General features: G+C 35.7%; 1 protein-coding gene across 1 annotated transcript; it reads right to left on the minus strand.

Moving 5' to 3' along the window:
- Positions 1–1,285: 1,285 nt before the first annotated feature.
- On the minus strand, positions 1,286–17,896 carry MLC1 (megalencephalic leukoencephalopathy with subcortical cysts 1). Its single transcript, XM_008642543.2, has 13 exons — positions 17,807–17,896; positions 17,153–17,290; positions 16,303–16,486; positions 14,110–14,199; positions 12,041–12,094; positions 11,772–11,873; positions 8,164–8,265; positions 7,210–7,281; positions 6,670–6,786; positions 5,894–5,950; positions 4,652–4,774; positions 3,052–3,219; positions 1,286–1,852 (listed from the first exon to the last, which is right to left on the minus strand). Exons 3-13 carry the CDS (start codon positions 16,480–16,482, stop codon positions 1,778–1,780), a joined length of 1,140 nt encoding a protein of 379 aa, XP_008640765.1. The 5' UTR covers positions 16,483–16,486; positions 17,153–17,290; positions 17,807–17,896; the 3' UTR covers positions 1,286–1,777.
- Between the last annotated feature and the right edge of the window lie 944 nt (positions 17,897–18,840).

The raw sequence follows: 18,840 nt of genomic DNA on the forward strand, positions 1-18,840 counted from the left end.
TATCTAACCTGGATAACCAAAGCTAATCATCACTTGACAGAAAAGAAACAGATAATCTCTGAAAGAACAAGATTCAGTTAAACAAAGGCAAAATGTTTGACCACATAAAGGAAAACAAAGCACTAAGAAAACAGTCAAGTTACATTTGCACTATTCTGCATATTACTATCTTTTCACTTTACAATAATTCATGAAGAAATTCTACACTGTCTACAGTCTTTCTCCACTTTCATGTATGATATTTAGAAAGTTGTTTAGATGTTTATTTTTAGGTAGAACTGTCATTATTTCTTTGCAGCTTTAAAAAAATAGTGTACCATCAAACCCTAACTTTTCCTACTTGCAAAATCAGTAGGACTGTGGCGGATATAAAATCAATTAGCTGTTAGGTTGAGAGAATGTTCACACAAGTACCACCAGTACAGGCATGAAATTTTGCAATGTTTAAGAAACAGCAGCTGCAGCCTCTGGTTGTTGATGTACTACTCTGGACCAAAAGCATAGCCTATTATTTTAGGTGGACAGGGAGGTTGCTGTGTACAAGCTCTTAAGAAGGACTGCTCTAAACTTGAAAGAGTACCCTCCATGTATTTAAATCCCATAATAACTGCCAGCTTTCCCAAAATGAAAAGAAACATGCTAGTGTACCTGAAAGGCTCTGCACTCTACACACCTTTTTCTTTTTCTTTCCCCTTCTCCAAAGCAAAGAGTTAAGCTTTACAGCATGCTCTGAACAAATGAAATTATCTGAGTTATTTCAGATTAAAAAAAGAATGAACTTCGAAGTCTTTAACCTCTCAAAAATCATCAATAAAATGATAAAAACAGGAAAAAATAATCCCACCACCATCTTGTCAGCAGCTATCACCCTGGTTACACCAAAATTCCTATTAACATGGAAATTCTAATAGTGTTTGAAATCTACATGATCATACACACAGTTCAGCTATAGGAAAAGGTAATCTGTATGGGGGACGTCCCTTGTTTCAGGGCAGCTACATTTCATAGGTTTTCAAGATAGTTAGGAAAATAAATAAATGAAAAGTAATATACCTAAAAATAAGTTTTCCTATGTGAAAAAATCCTCTTTTAATGTCAGTATTATCTCCCGTTATTTGGCCAATTGCTTCTGTTTGTTGGATGTTTTTGTTTTGGCTAGTAGCTTTTGTGTCCCAGCACTCAGAAAATGCCACTTCCCCTTTTAATAGTCCAGAAATTGAAGTTTAATGGGAAAGAATATTCTGTAGTCACCTCTCTGATTAGAATGTCAATCCACATTCTCGAGTTTCCACATAATAAAGACTTTTATTTATATAAAAGCAATAAGATGCAGAACAACTTTACAACTCCTACAAAAGTGAAGTATAAGCAAAAACATCAATTATGACTTGTACTCATAACTTTACAAAAGCATTTATCAGTCACACTGACTGCATAACTGCAGTTATAACAATCTCTTGCAAATATATGAAGCCTACTACGTATTGCAATATTTTACTTTGCCATCCGCATAAATCCATGTGACTCATTACCTTTTTCTAAAGGTATCTTCTAAAGCAACTCTAGACTACAGATACCAACAGAAAAGACAGATACGTTAAAAATATTATCAAGGTATTTTGAAATTATTAGAAAGATACATCATTTACTGTGTTATTCCATGGCTCCTACTGCTGCAACTATATTGCTGTTTAAAAATTGAAAAGTTTTTAAACCTTAATTCAGTTGATTGACTGTATTGGATTGTGCTGTATTGCCTGCATTTGTAGAATCCAAACTATTGAGCCATCTGCACCACAACTGCTTTCCAAGCTTTATCTTTGTCAAAATCCTTTAAGGTATTATTGGAAACCTAAAAGCAAAAAAATTTCAGACAAATGCAAACATGAAAAAATGTTTTGATTAAAACCTGAAGTTCAAGCAAATAAATAGCTGAGAGAAGCTAGGAGAATGCAAATGTGAATAGTTACAGCCAGAGCTATTAAAATATTCTATACGTTTGTAAATCACATAGTTTTGTATATTACAGAGTTTATATTTAGGATATAAAACATAATAGTGTAAATTGTATAATATTTGAAACATTTGGGTCAAAGAAATTTGGCCAAATTCCTATTTTAAACTTGTTACTTAAGATACTTTTTCGAGATTTTTTCTAAAACATGACTGAAAGCCCTCACACCTAAACCTTTAAGCCCAAAGCCAGAAGCAGCCCCTAGTGGTGCAACTGAAGCAAGATTCACCTACGTACATGCAAGCAAATTAAGGCCTTGCCTAAGAACACAGACTTCTGAGAAGCCAAAGGGACCTGCAACTTCACCTATAACATTATTCATGTGTTTAAATACTAAAAGGTAAGCAAAAAAAGTGTTGCTTTTGTGGAGAAAGTGCTCCTTTTAGCATTTAACTCGCCCAGTTTTTCAGTGACTCACAAACCAGGAATATTTTTGTAAATAATCCTCAGCAGAGACGTGTTCAGCCGTGCCATGACCTATGCTCCAAAATGTGACTTGCAGCAGTGAAGTGCTGCTGTGCTTCATCTTTTATACAAAACATAAGTCTCAGGACACAGATCCAGAAAATAAGCAACCTACACCAAATACCCTCAGCAGCCTGAGGGGACACAATTCCAAAGCTTCCACTTTCCATTAGCAGCTGTTTACTGACTTGACTGATTCCAGTCTCTGCTCCCAGTGCTTTCTATCCAGTGCTGTTTCAGTCCAGATGCTCTCCTTAGAGCAGGGACTGAATTCAGCACTCTCTTTCTAGTGCAGTAAGCATGAGTTACTCATGCTTAAGGGTCTTTAATCTTTAAGGGTGTAGCTCTGTACAGCAAAGAGGAAAGCCTAAGGGGTACAGTTCTGTGCCCTATGTCATGCCCAGTTATCATCCAACCAGCGAACTATTATCTCTTGATTACAAAATTCTGTTTCATAGAACAGCTTTTAATTGTCGTCTGAATTAAGATCAGAAATTAAGACCACAAAACATTACCAAAAGATTATTTTAAAATAGATATTTTCAAATTTTCTCATGGGTATAAATACATACCTCTGTTGTTCTGTATTCCTGTTTTTTAACCTGTGATGGTGTCCATGATGAATCTTGTAGTTTCATTTTTGTCTTGTAATTCACACACTGTATTACAGTTCCAATAGTAAGGCATGCCTGAATTAGCAGCATCAACATCAGAAGCAACAGGAGTACATCATAAGATTGCTGAAAATAGACATACATTTTTAACTAATAACAGAATAAAATATTTTATAATGTCCCCACCTCTATAAAGATTCATATCTAGATTTTTTAATTCAAATTATCATTTACAGTTTATTTCAGCATAAAGTTTCAACTAAAATTTTAGTGCCTGAGTTTGCTGAAAGTAGAAGAGATCTGTAATTTTTAAAAAAATGTTAATTTGCCAAATTATCTTTTCCTCTGGAAACAGAACAGAACTGAGGAAATCATCCTCTAAAACAGTGTCTTACTGCTGTTTCTGGCCTAAGCAATGTCCCAGCTATGCCTGGGCCTGGCCCTGTGCCTTGCTGGCCTGACCTTGCCCTGCTGACCTGAGTTCCTGGATGACCTTAGATCTGCCTCAGTACTGTAGACTTACCTGGCAATCACTGAAGCATTGATTGAACCTGGCTACCATGGCTGGACCTGCCTTGCTTTACTATTTTTTGGGGTGCTGTAGGACTGCCCTGCTTGCAAATGAAGTTACTGTTCTTTTTCTGCCTTGCTGTTACTCCTGCTCTGTTGTTCATCCTCCTGTGCAGAGCAGCCCACTGTTGCTGTAACCAGACACAGAGTAAGAATATAAGAAATGCTCTGCAGGGCATACCAACTGTCTAGACAGTGCAGTCATCTGTCTCCAACATGTGTGACAGGAGAAGCTACTTAAAGAGGGTATGTAAGCGGTGGCCACTCCTGAGGTTCAACAACACAGTACACTCCTCCAGAATAAGAACAGGATCACATACTCAGAAGCTGATTTTCCAGTCCCTGAGATACCAATTTAATAAACATTTTCCATCCTTTCTTCTAAAATTACAAGACTACTTAATGACTAGTGGATGCTAAGAGTAAAGACTCTTACTGACACTGGTCTAACGCCCATAAGTGGTTCTCTGAACATTGTCAGGGATTGGTAAACACTGCCAGTAGAGCCCTGGAAAGCTCTTCAGCAGTGCATGAGTAACACTTCATACCAAAATAATTTAAACTTTGCAAACTTTTTCTTCTCTGTCCCAATCCAGACTTTGAATGAATCCAGGTACAGGCTTACAATCCCGACTATTAGTAAACATCCTAAGAAACAGAAAAATGTATTCTTCAAGGAGACCTAGAATCTTTAATTTAAATGCTACAAATTATAAAAGCCTCAAGGAGTCTAGCATATTGTATATTATTTTTACTGTGCCTTTAAAATAATATCCTACTTTTTTTAAACTCTTAATTCTGGGGTGCCAATAGATGTAACATACTTTCAATTATATCATAAGTTAAACAAAAGTCGTTAAATATTTTCTATAACATTTCATTCAACCTTTATAATGCAGTACCTTGTCTTCATATATTGCCTAATTTACTACTAACTTGCTACTGTAATAGATAGAGGTTCATTTTTCAATTGCATAAAAACACCTACTTTAACAGCAGGTGGATAACTTTTAAAGATGTCAACCACTTGCATGATACTGAAGGATAAGTATGCTGAAGCGGTGAACAACAAAGGAGAGGTAACACTGCTAATGGCAATCAGGACCTCAACCTAAAAAATAAGATAATAAATGTTAAATAATAATTTTAAAAGTTAACTCTGGTTTGTGAATTGTTTCCTTGAAGCAAGCATAACAAAAGTGTGCAAAACTGTGTAAGATTACACATAAAAGGCAAATACTAAGAGCCATCCACATTTCATGGAGATACAGAAGCAAGCTTTGAATAACTTAAGTTTCCTAGCCAAAACACTGTTGATTTGTAATTCATATTTCATTCAATACAGATGATGATGTTTTTGCTTTATTTTACAAGTGCCTTTCATATGCACATAGAGGAAGCAATACCCAATCTGAAGAGCCAGTATAGAAGTACCATTTATTCTTCAATTTATATGAACTCATGAGAATTAACAACAGATATTGCAGATTTGCAACCTAAAAAAATCTTATGCAAATAAATTTGAGTTGCCCTGAGGCAAATTTATTGCCATACAACAGCAGCCAAGTTTCATTCAAATATCACCCCTACGGGGATTATATTCTGACTTCAATTGTGGTCATGCATCATTACTCACTTAAATATGGTTGCATGACTATTACTTGGAACAGATATTTTAAGGAGCCTTAACTGCACATCTAGAACATTCAAGGAATAAATGCACTCTACTAAATATACTTAGTTCTTGTTGCTAATCATGAAGAATTTGTTTAAAATAGGTTCTAGGTCCAGTGTAGCCTGCACACCTAATTTTCTTCTTTCAGAAACCACAACTGATAATGAAAGAAAAAGGGAACCTCATCTCACAAGCTTGAGAGCAGTTCTGGGCATACCATATGAAGCATGTCATTTTTCTATAGTAATATCTTTGCCCAAGGAATCACTACAAAAAAAAAAAAAAAAAAAAAAAAATATCCAAAACAAAAAACAAAACAAAACAAAACAAAAAAAAGAAACCAAACTCTTCAAATTCTTTTCTAGAACTGATGAAATTAAGCCTCCAAAGGATCTACCAGAGTTCTTTTAAGGGATACCAGCTAACACATTTCTGTCACATTTTGTAGAAGCAGCTAAAAACAAGTGAGCAAACTTGATTAGTGCCCACTGTCAGGCAGACTTTCTTAGCATTATTCCACTCTAATGACAAAATCCAAGAATTTTACACACTTACCAGACATTTACTTGGATATTCAGCAGCTACATGACTTGCAATAGCACTTGGAAAGCACTAAACATGTGTAACAAAGTAAGTATTTATTGACTTGAAAACTACAAAAATTACAATTGAGTTACAGTAATTCCCACTATTCACAGCTTTTTTTCTTTTGTGAATTCTGAATGCTGAAAAGCTTGTTTATGAACTTTTCCCACTCCATGCAGAGGAATTTTACAGACACAGGAGCCATATATAAACCTAATCATCATTGTCTTCTTTCTCAATCAGTTCCTTTGTGGCAAGCAGGGTGGCACAACATCCTTTATGAATCCATTGCTCACAGGTACAGGCTGTTATTAGGGATAAGGGCTACCAATCACAGGCTCAGACTTTTAAAACAGTTAAAACTGAGAGGTTAAATAAGATGTTCTAAGGATTCTACCACGCTGAAACTAAACTCAACTTTTTCTTTTGCATCCTGAAATATTCTAGAACCTATGACTTTTTTGACAAAACACCTCATTTCTAATATCCTTAATACTCATTTCTATTTTACTGAATTGAGGGCTGAAAATGTATCAGAACACTTTACCTAAGTATTGCAAACCAAAACAGAACAAAAATATTGCATAAATATATTAATTATATTGAAGTACTAATTCATTTGCTAAGCAGCAATTCCCAAACAGTATTAGAGCCAAATAAATACTCCGGTAGGGAGGAGAAAAGTGAAAAAAACATTAAATAAAAGCCATTGTTTTAAAAGAGTACCTTCCATTTGCACTACTTACAGCAACTAAGATCCAAAAGAACGTTACTGAGAGGTATGGACCTGAGACTAGAACATCCATATTCAAAGCAATTATTCCACCAAATACTGATGAAATTCCAATAATCACCTCAATTACCTAAAACAAATAAGACCACACAAATTATTAACAACGTATTTGAACGCAAAATTTCCTACTTGCATATAGAAAGGAACTCACTGGAAAGAGAAAAATGCATTTATGCTACTAGCTAGGCATGAAGTCTACTTTCTCACAACTAAAATATGGAAAAATGCTACCTAGCTTACATATTTATGCTTTCATTTATTAGCTCCACCAAACAACAGTTCAGTTTACACTATTTATCCTTAAGTCATTAAATAGTCTCCTTCCCATAATAAAGAGCAGTTATGATTTATCTTGCAATTTTACTATGTATCTCTCATTTTGTCTTTATTCTTTAAGTTCTTAACTACACTGATCTCATCCTGGCTTTAGAGAACCTTAGCACTTAGAAAGATGAAGTAATAAATTGATTTAATGAAGCAATGCTTTTCTTACTGAGTATGATTTCAGAATTCGAGCAGGAAAGCTGACATTGCTCAAAACAATGGCACTGTCATATGCAGTATTCTAGAGGGAATAAAAAAATCATGATAAAAAAATATACAAAGCAATACATTTCTTTCTAATATCTTGTACAACCTGCTACAGATCCTAACAGTGGTATGCAACATCTGGTTGGCCCAGAAGAGGTGACAGTGACACATCAGGATGTCTTCCAGTGCCAGACCACATCAATTACATTAAAACAAAATTAATTAGTCCCAGATTAGTTGTTCCACAGCCACCATTTGATAACAAAATATTGTCATCTTGTCTCCCTTTTCCACTTTCTTCCTGAGCCTTCAGATTTTACAGATGTGGACTAGCAGGAGCCAAAGGAGGACAAGACACTACACAATTTTATCAGTCAGCATTTCCAATGGCATAGCATGTTTGCTTCATTCTTACTTAAAAGAAGTACTGTTGTAGAAAAATGAGTGGAGTTTGGGAAAGTACATGTGAATAAAAAGAATTTTATCAATAGCCCCAAATCCAGAAGCCAAGATCATTGTCCAGATACCACGAAACTGGCATACAAGACAAATACTTCCTCTACATCAGGCTTCAAAAAGGTATTGCTTGCATACATACAAGTTATCATACTCTAATATTTCACACATGACCAAGTTTCATTCTATAAAACAGAAATAAAACATTTGCCATGCCCATTCGTAAGATATTCAAAGAACTCTGTGCTGTATAATTTTGAACAGGTAATTTTGCAGAGGGGTCACTGCACTTTTAAAAGATAGAAGAAGCAATAACTGTTTTGTATGGTACTTTTATTTATAGTTCAAATATAGTTTTAGCATGCAAAGTTATATACTAGAGTTGCCAATAAATTGTCAGGTGTATGTAATACGGAAAACGGAAAATTTTTGGACACACACAATCCTTAAGGGTACCTACTTTCTTTCTTGTACAGCAGTCTTCAGTAGACCTAGCTGAAATGATCACAGTAGTTGCCATGAAGATTTCCAGCAGAATAAGTAGAATCAAGTTGAAATTTATCTGTCAGTAAAATCCCAGACATAAATGAGTTATGTCTTCCATACTAAAAATAAAGGAAGGGGCTGAGTCTAGCATGATTAGGCAGGTTGTCTGGTTTCTGTCAGATTTAGTCATATCTATTGATTACATACTTCATTAACTATTTTATTGGCTCTTGATGAATTTCAAGAACAACTCAGAATCATATTCAGAGTGCCTAACCTAAAAAAGAAACATTTACTTCATTTATGGAAATATTCTGCCTGGATTTTATCGCTGTCTTCCAGAAGAGGAGCTTATGACAAGGGAGCGTTTGCTGTGCACATTTGCTTTTTGCAGGCCCTTCCACGTGAAACTGGAACACTGCAGCAACTATGGAAGATTCTTCGGGGAAGGAGGGCCACAAGTCACAACTCCTAGGCTGCAATCCCAAATGGTGCGCTACCATAGTGGATGCTGAACAAAAACACAAACCAAAGAACTGCAGCAAGGATCCCAGTTCTGTGGCCTGCCTACTGCTAGTAAAGCATTCACAGACACTCTTCATGGTTTCATGACTCTCACAGACTACATTGTTGTGCAAAAACATGGGCGCCACCATTGGTCATATCCAAGAGACAAGTAAGTAAATGCAATACTTAACATTGCTCTTTTGTTCCTTATTATTCTTATGAAAAGAGGTAGATACCTACACTAAATGGACAGAAACATTTCCTAGAGGCACACAAGTTAGGCAGAGTGGATCTCCCTTTCTTGTCTTCAAAAGCACCATGTTTTTTCCACCAGCAGCACAAGAAAACATCTGGTAGTCAGTCAAGCCACTGGGGCAAAGTACCAAAAGTCTAAGGAGAACTGACTCCATTCCAAACCATACAATTATAGTAAACCATTGTTCGACAAATTAGAACAGATTTATATTGTTTCCTCATGTCAGACCTGCTTTGTTGATGATGAAATCTCAGTTTTTCTCTGCCACCTATCTTGCAGCACGTGTTTTTTGAAAAAAGTAGTAAGTGGTAGATTTAGGAGGCTTCTTTGGACACTGAAATTCACTTTCGCTTAGGAAATGATAGTTGGAACTATGTGCCTTGCTGTACCCAACAGACTGTACAGTTGCACTAACTCCACAAACAGCAAAAAATGTCATTGTGGTAAACTTCTAGAAAATGTGCTACAGTGAAGAATACAGGAATTATTAGGCAAAAGAAGAGGTTTCAAATGTGTGACCCGCAGAACAATTTAAACCAGATTATAAATTCCCATGACTTAAGACATGTTTTAGTACAGCACTAATACTGATGTGAGCTGGCAAGGCCACACGTCACACTTGGCAGTGCAGTGCCAAGTAGATGCACAAGTGTGAGTCCAGAAGCAATGTAACAAAACTGATGGACCATCTCACTTAGTACAAGTGAGGTATAACCAGGTACAAGAAGTAAATAACAAAAATTTAAAAAATAACAGTAAACAAATTAGAGTTTTATCTTTCCAGTATTACTTTCTGATACGACATATCTAGAGTATCAGATAGATTCTTTCACTCATAAAATTAGTTCAGTACACCTAGAACAATATAAAACTATCTCATCTCCAATTTCAGAGCTTAGATAATTTTCTTGAGTTTATTTCTCAAAAAGAAGTACAGCTAAAGCTAGAAGTACCTTCTGTAACAATGGGAGATTCAATGTTGGATTTTTAAGAGCTAAAGAAAATTCCCTGTACAACTACTACTGTACATAGAATCCATCACTAGATACAGAGAACCAGACTAGCTGTGTCCCTAACCCTCTTCCATGACTAAAGAACATGCAAGTGCAACTGAGTAGAAAGTAGTAAATTACCACAACTTTAATCCAATTTTCTCTGAACCTGCATCAGGTATTAAAATGTGGTTCACTGAAACTGTATGAAAGGGTTGAATTAATGTCAAGTTTAATAATTTTAAGTTCAATACAGTTGTTTAAATCCACACTTTTAATATGATTTAAGATATCCTATAGATGTTTCAAGACATCTGCACAGGTCTGACAAATGACAGAGGATCTAAAGGACACTGGTACCCTCCTGGACCAGTGGCTGCAGCAATGCAGGACAAGCAAGCACACACCTAATGGAGACACACATTTATGGTTAGGCAATCAAATCAAGCACCTACACTCCAGTAGATGCATGCACCCACATTCTCTATATTTCCATTACTGTCAGTGGAGATCTTTTCCATAAGAGAAAAAAGAGGGAGCCTTAAAAGCTACTGGGCCAAGCAGTAACTAGAGGTGGAGTTCAATTATACCAGCTGCATGGAGAATGTGCCTGCATGAATGGGATGTTGGACACAAGACTGAGGGGAAACCCTCACCCATCCAGAGTAGACACAGAAGTCGGCCAGAATATCTCACAGCACTTTTTAAGGAAGAGAAGTTTAAGTTCAGGCCAGGGAATCCTGACTTAGCCATCTATGCTGAGGAAAACAAGATTGCAGGGTCCCACCGACTGTATCCCACAAACTATAATGAAGGTACAGACACTCAGCTTGCAAGGACAAAAAAAAAAAAAAATGCATGTACACAATTTGGAGTTAATTTGAATCCTGTTCAAGATCTGAACACTTTCAGTTGCAGTGGCCAGCATGCACAAGGTTCCACTTATTTCTGTCCACCAGGTTTCTTATTTTAAGAGCTGGGAAGGAACAGAGTGGCAGCTTGGATCTTTACACATCGCATCCATCATGTTGATAGCAAACTAATGACAGAACTGTACCCTCCTGGAGTGGTCCTACACAGTCATGGACTAGGGCATAGCTCGTATCTTGCATTCCATCTATCTATCTAAAGTTATTTCATGGAAATATGTATCAACACAAGTAACACCAATGAGGGATTATCCAGGTCTTTAATGTGAATTGACTTAATTGGATAAACTTACCCTTTTTATGAGTCTTACTGCTTTTAAACTACCAGCAGTGATTTCAAAGACCTACTATTAGTTTCTTGTGCAGTTTCCCATGGGAAAGCAAAATAAATATGATGATGAAAGAATAGTTAGAGATGGTATTCCACATCTTCCTTGTACCACATGGGTAATGGAAAACAGCTGGCAGTGAACCGCCTAACAGTGAGACTGTCTCACTGGAACAGTACCCTTTGAAGAGGAGGGCAAGTCAGCAGCTGAATTACTCTTAAGACAGAAGAGTTAAAAAAAAGCATCAGAGCCAGATTTGCACACACAGTTATTCTCCCTTATCTTTCTTCAGTAATCAACCACACAGTATGGACAAGAAATAGGCAAGTGAAAAGAATTAAAATCACATAATCATGGACATCTTGTGAATATTATTGCAAGTAACTAACATTGGTCAAAGAGAAATGTAAAGTTATGCTATATGATCTCTCCTCACAGACCAAGCAGGAACACCGGGATATTGGCAGCAAAGTAATGACATGTGATCTCCAGCCACCTAATGTCCCGCCCCGCCTTGCTTTTTAACAAACATAAATGTATCACAATTAGTAATTGTTTTAGTAACTTACATTTATAGCTGATGGATTGAGGACAAGTTTGCATCCAAACCAAATTAAACACGTTGTTGTAACAGCAAATGTAGAGACAAACAGAATCTGAAAATTTGGTATCTGAAAAACAGTTTCAGAATGGGTTTCTCTCTCATTTGAAACACGTGGGGAATATGAACACACACACACACACACAGATATAGATATAGAGAGAGAGAGAGAGATACACAGATACATACAGACAGACAGATAGATAGATAAAATTGACAATAAAATTTCATACTTACCACATTAATTTTATTCCTTGCTATAGCAAAGCTCACAACTGCTGAAGGAATACACTGGAAAAATTAAAAGAGAAGACTAGTGGGATATTCTGCACAACAAATTTTATATATACTTTTATAGATGTATTTTATGTGTCTGAATTTATATTTCAGTACACTTAGACAAACAGAAGACCAAAAACTCTGAAGAAAATGTGTTACTTGACTGAGCTCATTAATCACAATCAGTGTCTGAGGATTACAAGAAGTTTAAATATACCTTCCATATCCCTCAGTTTTGATTAACTACCCAGCACAACGTGATGAACAAAAGAAAGAAAGTCTTTCATGAGGAATTTCATGGCTTTGTTAGTTTAAATTAACTCTAGAAGGCCTGAGATCCTTGAGCAGGAGAAAACAGTGCTACTCCCAAACTGGGCCTGCACATTCTTTAAACAGACATCATCCCAGTTGAGTAAGCTAAAATTTGCCCAATCTCAGAACAGTTCCGAAGGACCTTGCGAAAAATCTGCTGAGTCAAGATACACTTGGAGAATTGTGCCTGGGATCTCCACTCTGTTCACGAAAATCTATGTTTCCATACTTGAGGGCAAAGATAAATGGAAAAGTCATGCATAAATGAAAATTCTCGCAAAGTAATTTCTCTGTCCCTTAGCTGTTCCCCACCACAAAAGACATGGCTCCATTACAGATCCAACTCTATTTTACACAAATGCCTAAAATAGTAATTAAAATGTTCTTATATTAAATAATGAATCATGCAATAAATGCCACATTTCTAATTCTCCTCCCACACATCTGAACACTGACAGCTTAATAATGGAATACTATAAAGAGATTAATACTGATATGTAAAATTCTTGGCAGCACTTCCTTAACACCTAAATGACCTTTACTGAACATAATTAAAGCATCCTTTTATGTCCTGGATACATAGGAATCTCTAGAACACTACAGGACTATGTTTAGGCAACTGAGTCCTAGTACTAGTCCAGATGGTGAATGTCTAGAGAGCAATTGAGCTTCAGGCTAAATGAGATACTTGGTGGCCAGCTGGCTCCACATCTGCCTAGGCTCTTCTGACTGCACTGATGCCATTACCTGCAGTAGGAGCTCTAACACTTTCCTCACATACAGACACACAAACATATACACCTTCAAACCCAATGTGATAACAACCTGCATCCAAAGATCCAGCAGGTCTTTGGAAATTCTCAATAAACATGAAGTTCAAAGAGTCGAGATTAGGGGCAGAGAAAGAGACATCTCAGTAACTAACACTAATGTTGCAGAGAATAATGTATCTGTGAGGATACTGACTGCAAAAAACTACTCCAACTTTATTTTAACACCTTTAGTGGAAACTCAAGTGATAACTTATTCACAGAGTAACTCCTGGGACTTGTTTGTTCCAAGTAAAGCACTAGTCTTGGACCTAACTTAAATATATAAGTCAATTTGAGAAAATAACAATGACAGAACAGAATACTGCCATAAAGCAAGTACATCAGACTCATGAATATCTAAAGTGTAAAATACAGTAAACATATATATGCACCCCTAAAAATATAGTAAAAAATACTGGGCTTTGGAAAATGTCAAGCATCTTTAATGCATACTTTACTAATAAAATAATAATATTCAACAAAACTTTAGTCTGCTTCACTACTTGGACATGATTGCAAAATAAACTCAAAAATCAATACTTTGAGATACAATCTGAAATAAATTTTGATACCATATAGCCAGAAAACTTCCCAAATGCATAGCAATCAAAATTTTCTTAAAATCAAGCACAGAGAAACTCCTCAGCAGATGAATATTGCATGCCAGTGGTGAGCTGATTAACAAAAATGGTAACACAAACCCAGTTGTCTTTATGACAACTGTTACTCCCTTAACCATGGGACAAAAATCCATTTAATGAACTGTTAAATAGAATTAAATCTTCCATGAAGAAAATTAGTTGTAAAAAAAAGACAGATAGAATAAAAGACATAAACCCACAAAAAATATTTACTATTCCATTTGCTGTCAAACAGCCGCAGCAAATAATTAAGAATGCTTACTGAACCTGCTGCACAACGTAAATAATCCATTTCAGATGGAAAAATATTTCCCAGATATAGTGAAAATCCAGAAGTAATAAGGAGGCAAGTCTGGAAAGCAAGAAATAAAATAAATTTATATTAATAAAACTATTTAAAAAGTAACAACTAGTCAGATAAAAATCAGTAATCAATCCCTTTCAAACTGAGCTACTGATGAACTTTTAAGAATGCAGGTTTTGTGTGAATAAATTTGAAGAAAAACATCAAAATATGCTGACTTCCAGAGATATTTTGCTGATTACCAAGACCTAATAATGAATAATGTTCATGTTTAAATCAAGCATTTTGTCCTGACCTGGCAAATACCTCAATAAAATACTGAAAAGGTAACTGCAGTCTTTACTGGTACAAATGTTTCCGAAACCTCAGCTATGGCTCTACTTTGCATTCTCTGCTTGACTCCACCAACATTCATTATGCATATGGGCAGCTGGGCAATTGCCAGCTAGAACACAGCAGCAAAAATAGTATTGGGATACATTAATGAGGTTTCTTCCACTATGTTCCTGCATCCCTCCAAATTCTCTTCCTGCTTTCATTCAGCTGCACATCCAAAAATGTTCAATTGCTCCTCTTCCCTTAATAAGTCTTCTGTTTATTTCATAACTACCACAGTTACACACTCTGCAATAAGTGATTAGAGTCTTCTAGTAACATTATTTTGTTTTTCCTTGTCATTCTTCTGAGTAGGCATTTTTTTTAAGGGGCTGGGGAAGGTAAGAGAACGGCTCTTTTGTTTTATTTGGGTATTTTTTTCATGTTAGAAAATTACTGGAGGTCTTTAAAAATCCTTGTTAAATAAAGACAGAAAATAAGGATAGTATATGTGCATGTATAAACACAGAGAGAACTCTGGCAGACTGGAAGAACAGTCTATGGACCACAAGCTGAAATTGTGCTTGAAGCTCATCAAATTGTTTCTGCACAAAACCAGCCCATCAGCCACTCTGATATCACTCTACAGTTTGCAACCGCTCCTTGAAGCATCATTCTGTTCACTATGACTTACGTTGCTCAGCATACAGACTTTCTTTTCTGGACACTGTCTTTCAGTAGAGCTGATAGAGACTAAATGCTTGGGAGAAAAATCTGATAGGAATTTATTCCATTAGTTTATGAATAAAACTGCATTTTCATTTTTCCATGAAGTTTATTCTTCTTGATAATATGACTTCAGCAAATTATCATTAGACATTATTGTCTCCAAAAATTTACAACAACTCAGTAAATTACAGGCAGTTGTCCTTTTTGACAATTAAGTTTGAGAAAATTTAGTGCAAAGAAGGCCAGCACTTCTTTTGCTCTCTTTTCATGTGAGAGTACATCTGAAAGGAAATTCAAGCCTTGCAGTTTGTCAGAAAGGAAAAAATGTTCAGCTGTTTCCACAAAAATAAGGCAATACTTTTATTCACTGTGTAAAAACAAGCAATTACCATATTAACAGTGAGACACTTTTAGCACTTAATAAAAATTACGCTTCAAAACACACGAGCTGACAGAAAAAGAAAAGATCAAATTCTAATTGCTATAATGAAGTTTAATTAACTTGGCTCAGAACATGGATAAGCATATGATGTACATGCAAGATGAGTATCCTGTGATTCTAGCAGTGACAAAAAAAATTCAAATCACTGTGATGTTCATGTAAGAAACACAAGTATACACCTCACTACATAATGATTATACCAAATAATTATGTGGCTATTGAACCCTGACAGATGAATGTGGCAAGTATATTTTTAACGCCAAAATGCTATCATGGCAGCCACAGTACATTTAATAGTTAAAAATATTTTTAAAAGAATGCATATGGTCAGCATACTCTATATGCTCTACCAAAAGGCACAGCTTATACATACACATGGGCTGGTATTTACCACTATCACACTTATTGTCTGCTTATATGATTAATGTTAATGATAAAAATAAGCCTCACATATCATCTCTGGTTAGTAAAAAAATATCCAAAGAATACCAGTAGTCAGTGAATTACTACATTCCAGATTTGCTAATACGTTTCTATTTTTACAAAGATTTTTTTCAACACTATCAATGAAATTATGAGTCTTCAAATGATGTCAAACAGAACAGACTGCTGGGCACTAAGGCCTCACATATATTTTTAAATTTGGTATCATTTAAAGTACTTACTCCCATCAGCAAAGAAAATATCCATGTTTTGTAACTAAAGCAAGGATGCAGCCTCTTTGACAGCTGAAGGTCACTGGATTTGATATCTGGTATATAATTTCCATTCTCTTGTTTTCCTCGCTCCAAAGTTGCCATCCTGTCATAGCTAAATTCTTCTCTGTAACCTTCTTCCCTGGTCATAACACTTCAGAAAGGCAATTAAATAATAATGGAAATTACGAAGAAAGAGAAAAAAATATTAGTTAGATCCTTCACATACTCAGATCAGTGCTCAACTAGGTTTTTTTGTGTATTCAAGACAAAATAAATAAAAGCAATATTTAATTACTGGATGTATTCACATTTCAAAGTATGTAAGCTTTCTAACAACTTACTTGAATACATTAAGTAAATTACATCCTACAGTCACAGTTCATAATAATACAGTACAAGTACCAACAAACTGAAAGTTTGTGTATCTATGATACCTCAATAGATTCTTATTTCAAGACCTAAGAACCAGTTTTAGAGGTATTTAGTTAGTGCATACCTCTATAACCAAAGCTTTTTTCTTTTTCAACTCCAGGACAGAAAAGATAATCAAACAGGTTTCAATATAAATTCCATTTGATTTCAACACTTTTTATCACCTATGAGTCTTCCCTATGAGTCCCATGAACACACATACTCACAATAACTCAGCTACAGCAAACTGTTTCTAATTTACCCAGTATCAACCATTTCTCTCGTTCACTTCGTCCTTTTCTGTTCACCTCTCTGCTTGACAATCTGTTAAAATACCTTGAGGAGTATCTTATATTAGAATTAAGTTACTGCAGATTTTTCAACAGTTAAAAACCTTTGTGCTTACCTTCCACTGAAAAGTTAACTGTCAGTTTAAAACAGCCCTGTGGACACAGCTGCCTGTACACTTTGTGATATTCTCACCGTTCAGTGAGTCATGCCGGCTTTGAAAAGTTCTCCCTTACACTTTGGCTTTCAACAACATCTATTCAGATATGGAACAAAAGCACAGCAAGAACTTCAGTTAAGCCAGGGAACAGGAAAATGCCTCCTGAATTTTAATTAACAGAACACACTAGAAAATGACTGTACTACATCTCATAGGGCTGCTTCCAAATCAGACCAACAAATTAAAAGTTTCATGTCTCTTTCTTATTTGAATACTACGCCTTACTTAGCATCTTAAATAAAAGCTTCCTCACAGTTGAACAGTTTTAGCTACCATAATAGCCAGTGATCACAATATCCAACAAACGAGTTCTTGTTTCAAAAGAGTAAAATGTACTTACAATACAATATTCTCCTAGAAAAAACTACAAATAAAAATTCAAGTATTACAGTAGCTCAACAAGTTGGGAGGTTCAAAAGTTAGAGGTTAGAAATCTATCAACATTATGATTTTCACTGTAGAACACTTCTTTGTCCTTTTCCACTAACCCCAGTCTTCTGGAGTGGTCAGATAAACCCCATACACTTCAATTGTGCCATCATTTATACTTACAGAACAACCAGATGACTAAACAACATATTTTAAATCTAGCAGGCAGCAGTGACATGCAATGGCCAGCGTACTTTGGATCCAGTCCTCCTGCTTATTAGGCAATGAAAAGGGAAACAAAAAAGAACATTTTTATCTTGAAGATGTTGGCACCTTGACAGCTACAGCAATGACAGGGTCTTTTGTCTAAACTTTAAACACTCTTGTAACCAAGACACAATTAAATCTTCAGTATTCTGAAGGGCATCACCTTCAAAGTATGCTAGAAAAACTTCTGAACAGCACAACTTCTCAGTTTGTACAGACTGTAGATTTTCCTTTTTTCATGTCAGCCAATACTGAAAGAATATTAAAATGTTACAGTTGTTTTAATAGATTTAAACAGGGAAATTATTACACTATACACAGCAGTAGACACAGCTGTAAACTGTGCTAGAAAAGAGGGGGAAAAAAGACTGTACAGTCAAGCAAAATTGTCTGAAGTAATTAAGCCCTTCTGTTCCTCTGCTCATGGAAGGAACACTGCACAACTATTTCCATTATCTGTAACTTTCCAAAGACTATGGTTTAATGGAAAAAGGGTATTGTTTACCTGACAGCTTTTTCAATGAATGCTAACACAAATTATCATAGATACAAAACACAATATTTTAACCCTTTTGACCAGTTTAGGGAGAAGGTTTGTTTTGGGGGTTTTTTAAATAAAATTGGTGAGATATTCAGGTATTTGCTTGATCTAATCTCTTTGAATAAAAAGAATTTGTAAAGTCCTGTACCGCTGACCAGAGCAGGCTTCAAACCCTGAACAATTTGTTCACAATTCCAAGTGTTTGAGCCAGTATTGTACCTGAAAGTTCCCTCTCTAAAGCATGGTATTACAGTGTCTTCTCAGGTTATAGTGAAATTCCTCCTACCCCCTTTCCTGTGCACTTCTCAGTATTTCCCATTTCCCTTTTGCACAGAGGTTCACCACATAATTACTGTATCCTTTGCATCAGCATCAACAAAAAACACTTAAACTTCAAAGTTCAGCTTCT

The sequence above is a fragment of the Corvus brachyrhynchos genome, unplaced genomic scaffold (assembly GCF_000691975.1).
Source record: "Corvus brachyrhynchos isolate BGI_N302 unplaced genomic scaffold, ASM69197v1 scaffold239, whole genome shotgun sequence".
Classification (NCBI taxonomy): domain Eukaryota; kingdom Metazoa; phylum Chordata; class Aves; order Passeriformes; family Corvidae; genus Corvus; species Corvus brachyrhynchos.

Bases quoted from the DNA above. Each gene is read 5' to 3' on its own strand.
- MLC1 (XM_008642543.2), bottom strand. From the start codon at position 16,482: ATGACCAGGGAAGAAGGTTACAGAGAAGAATTTAGCTATGACAGGATG. The intron at 12,095-14,109 runs GTAAGCATTCTT...TAATTTTTCCAG, and splicing joins TACGTTGTGCAGCAGGTTCA to TGTATTCCTTCAGCAGTTGT. The intron at 7,282-8,163 runs GTAGGTACCCTT...TATTCCCTCTAG, and splicing joins ACTGCTGTACAAGAAAGAAA to AATACTGCATATGACAGTGC.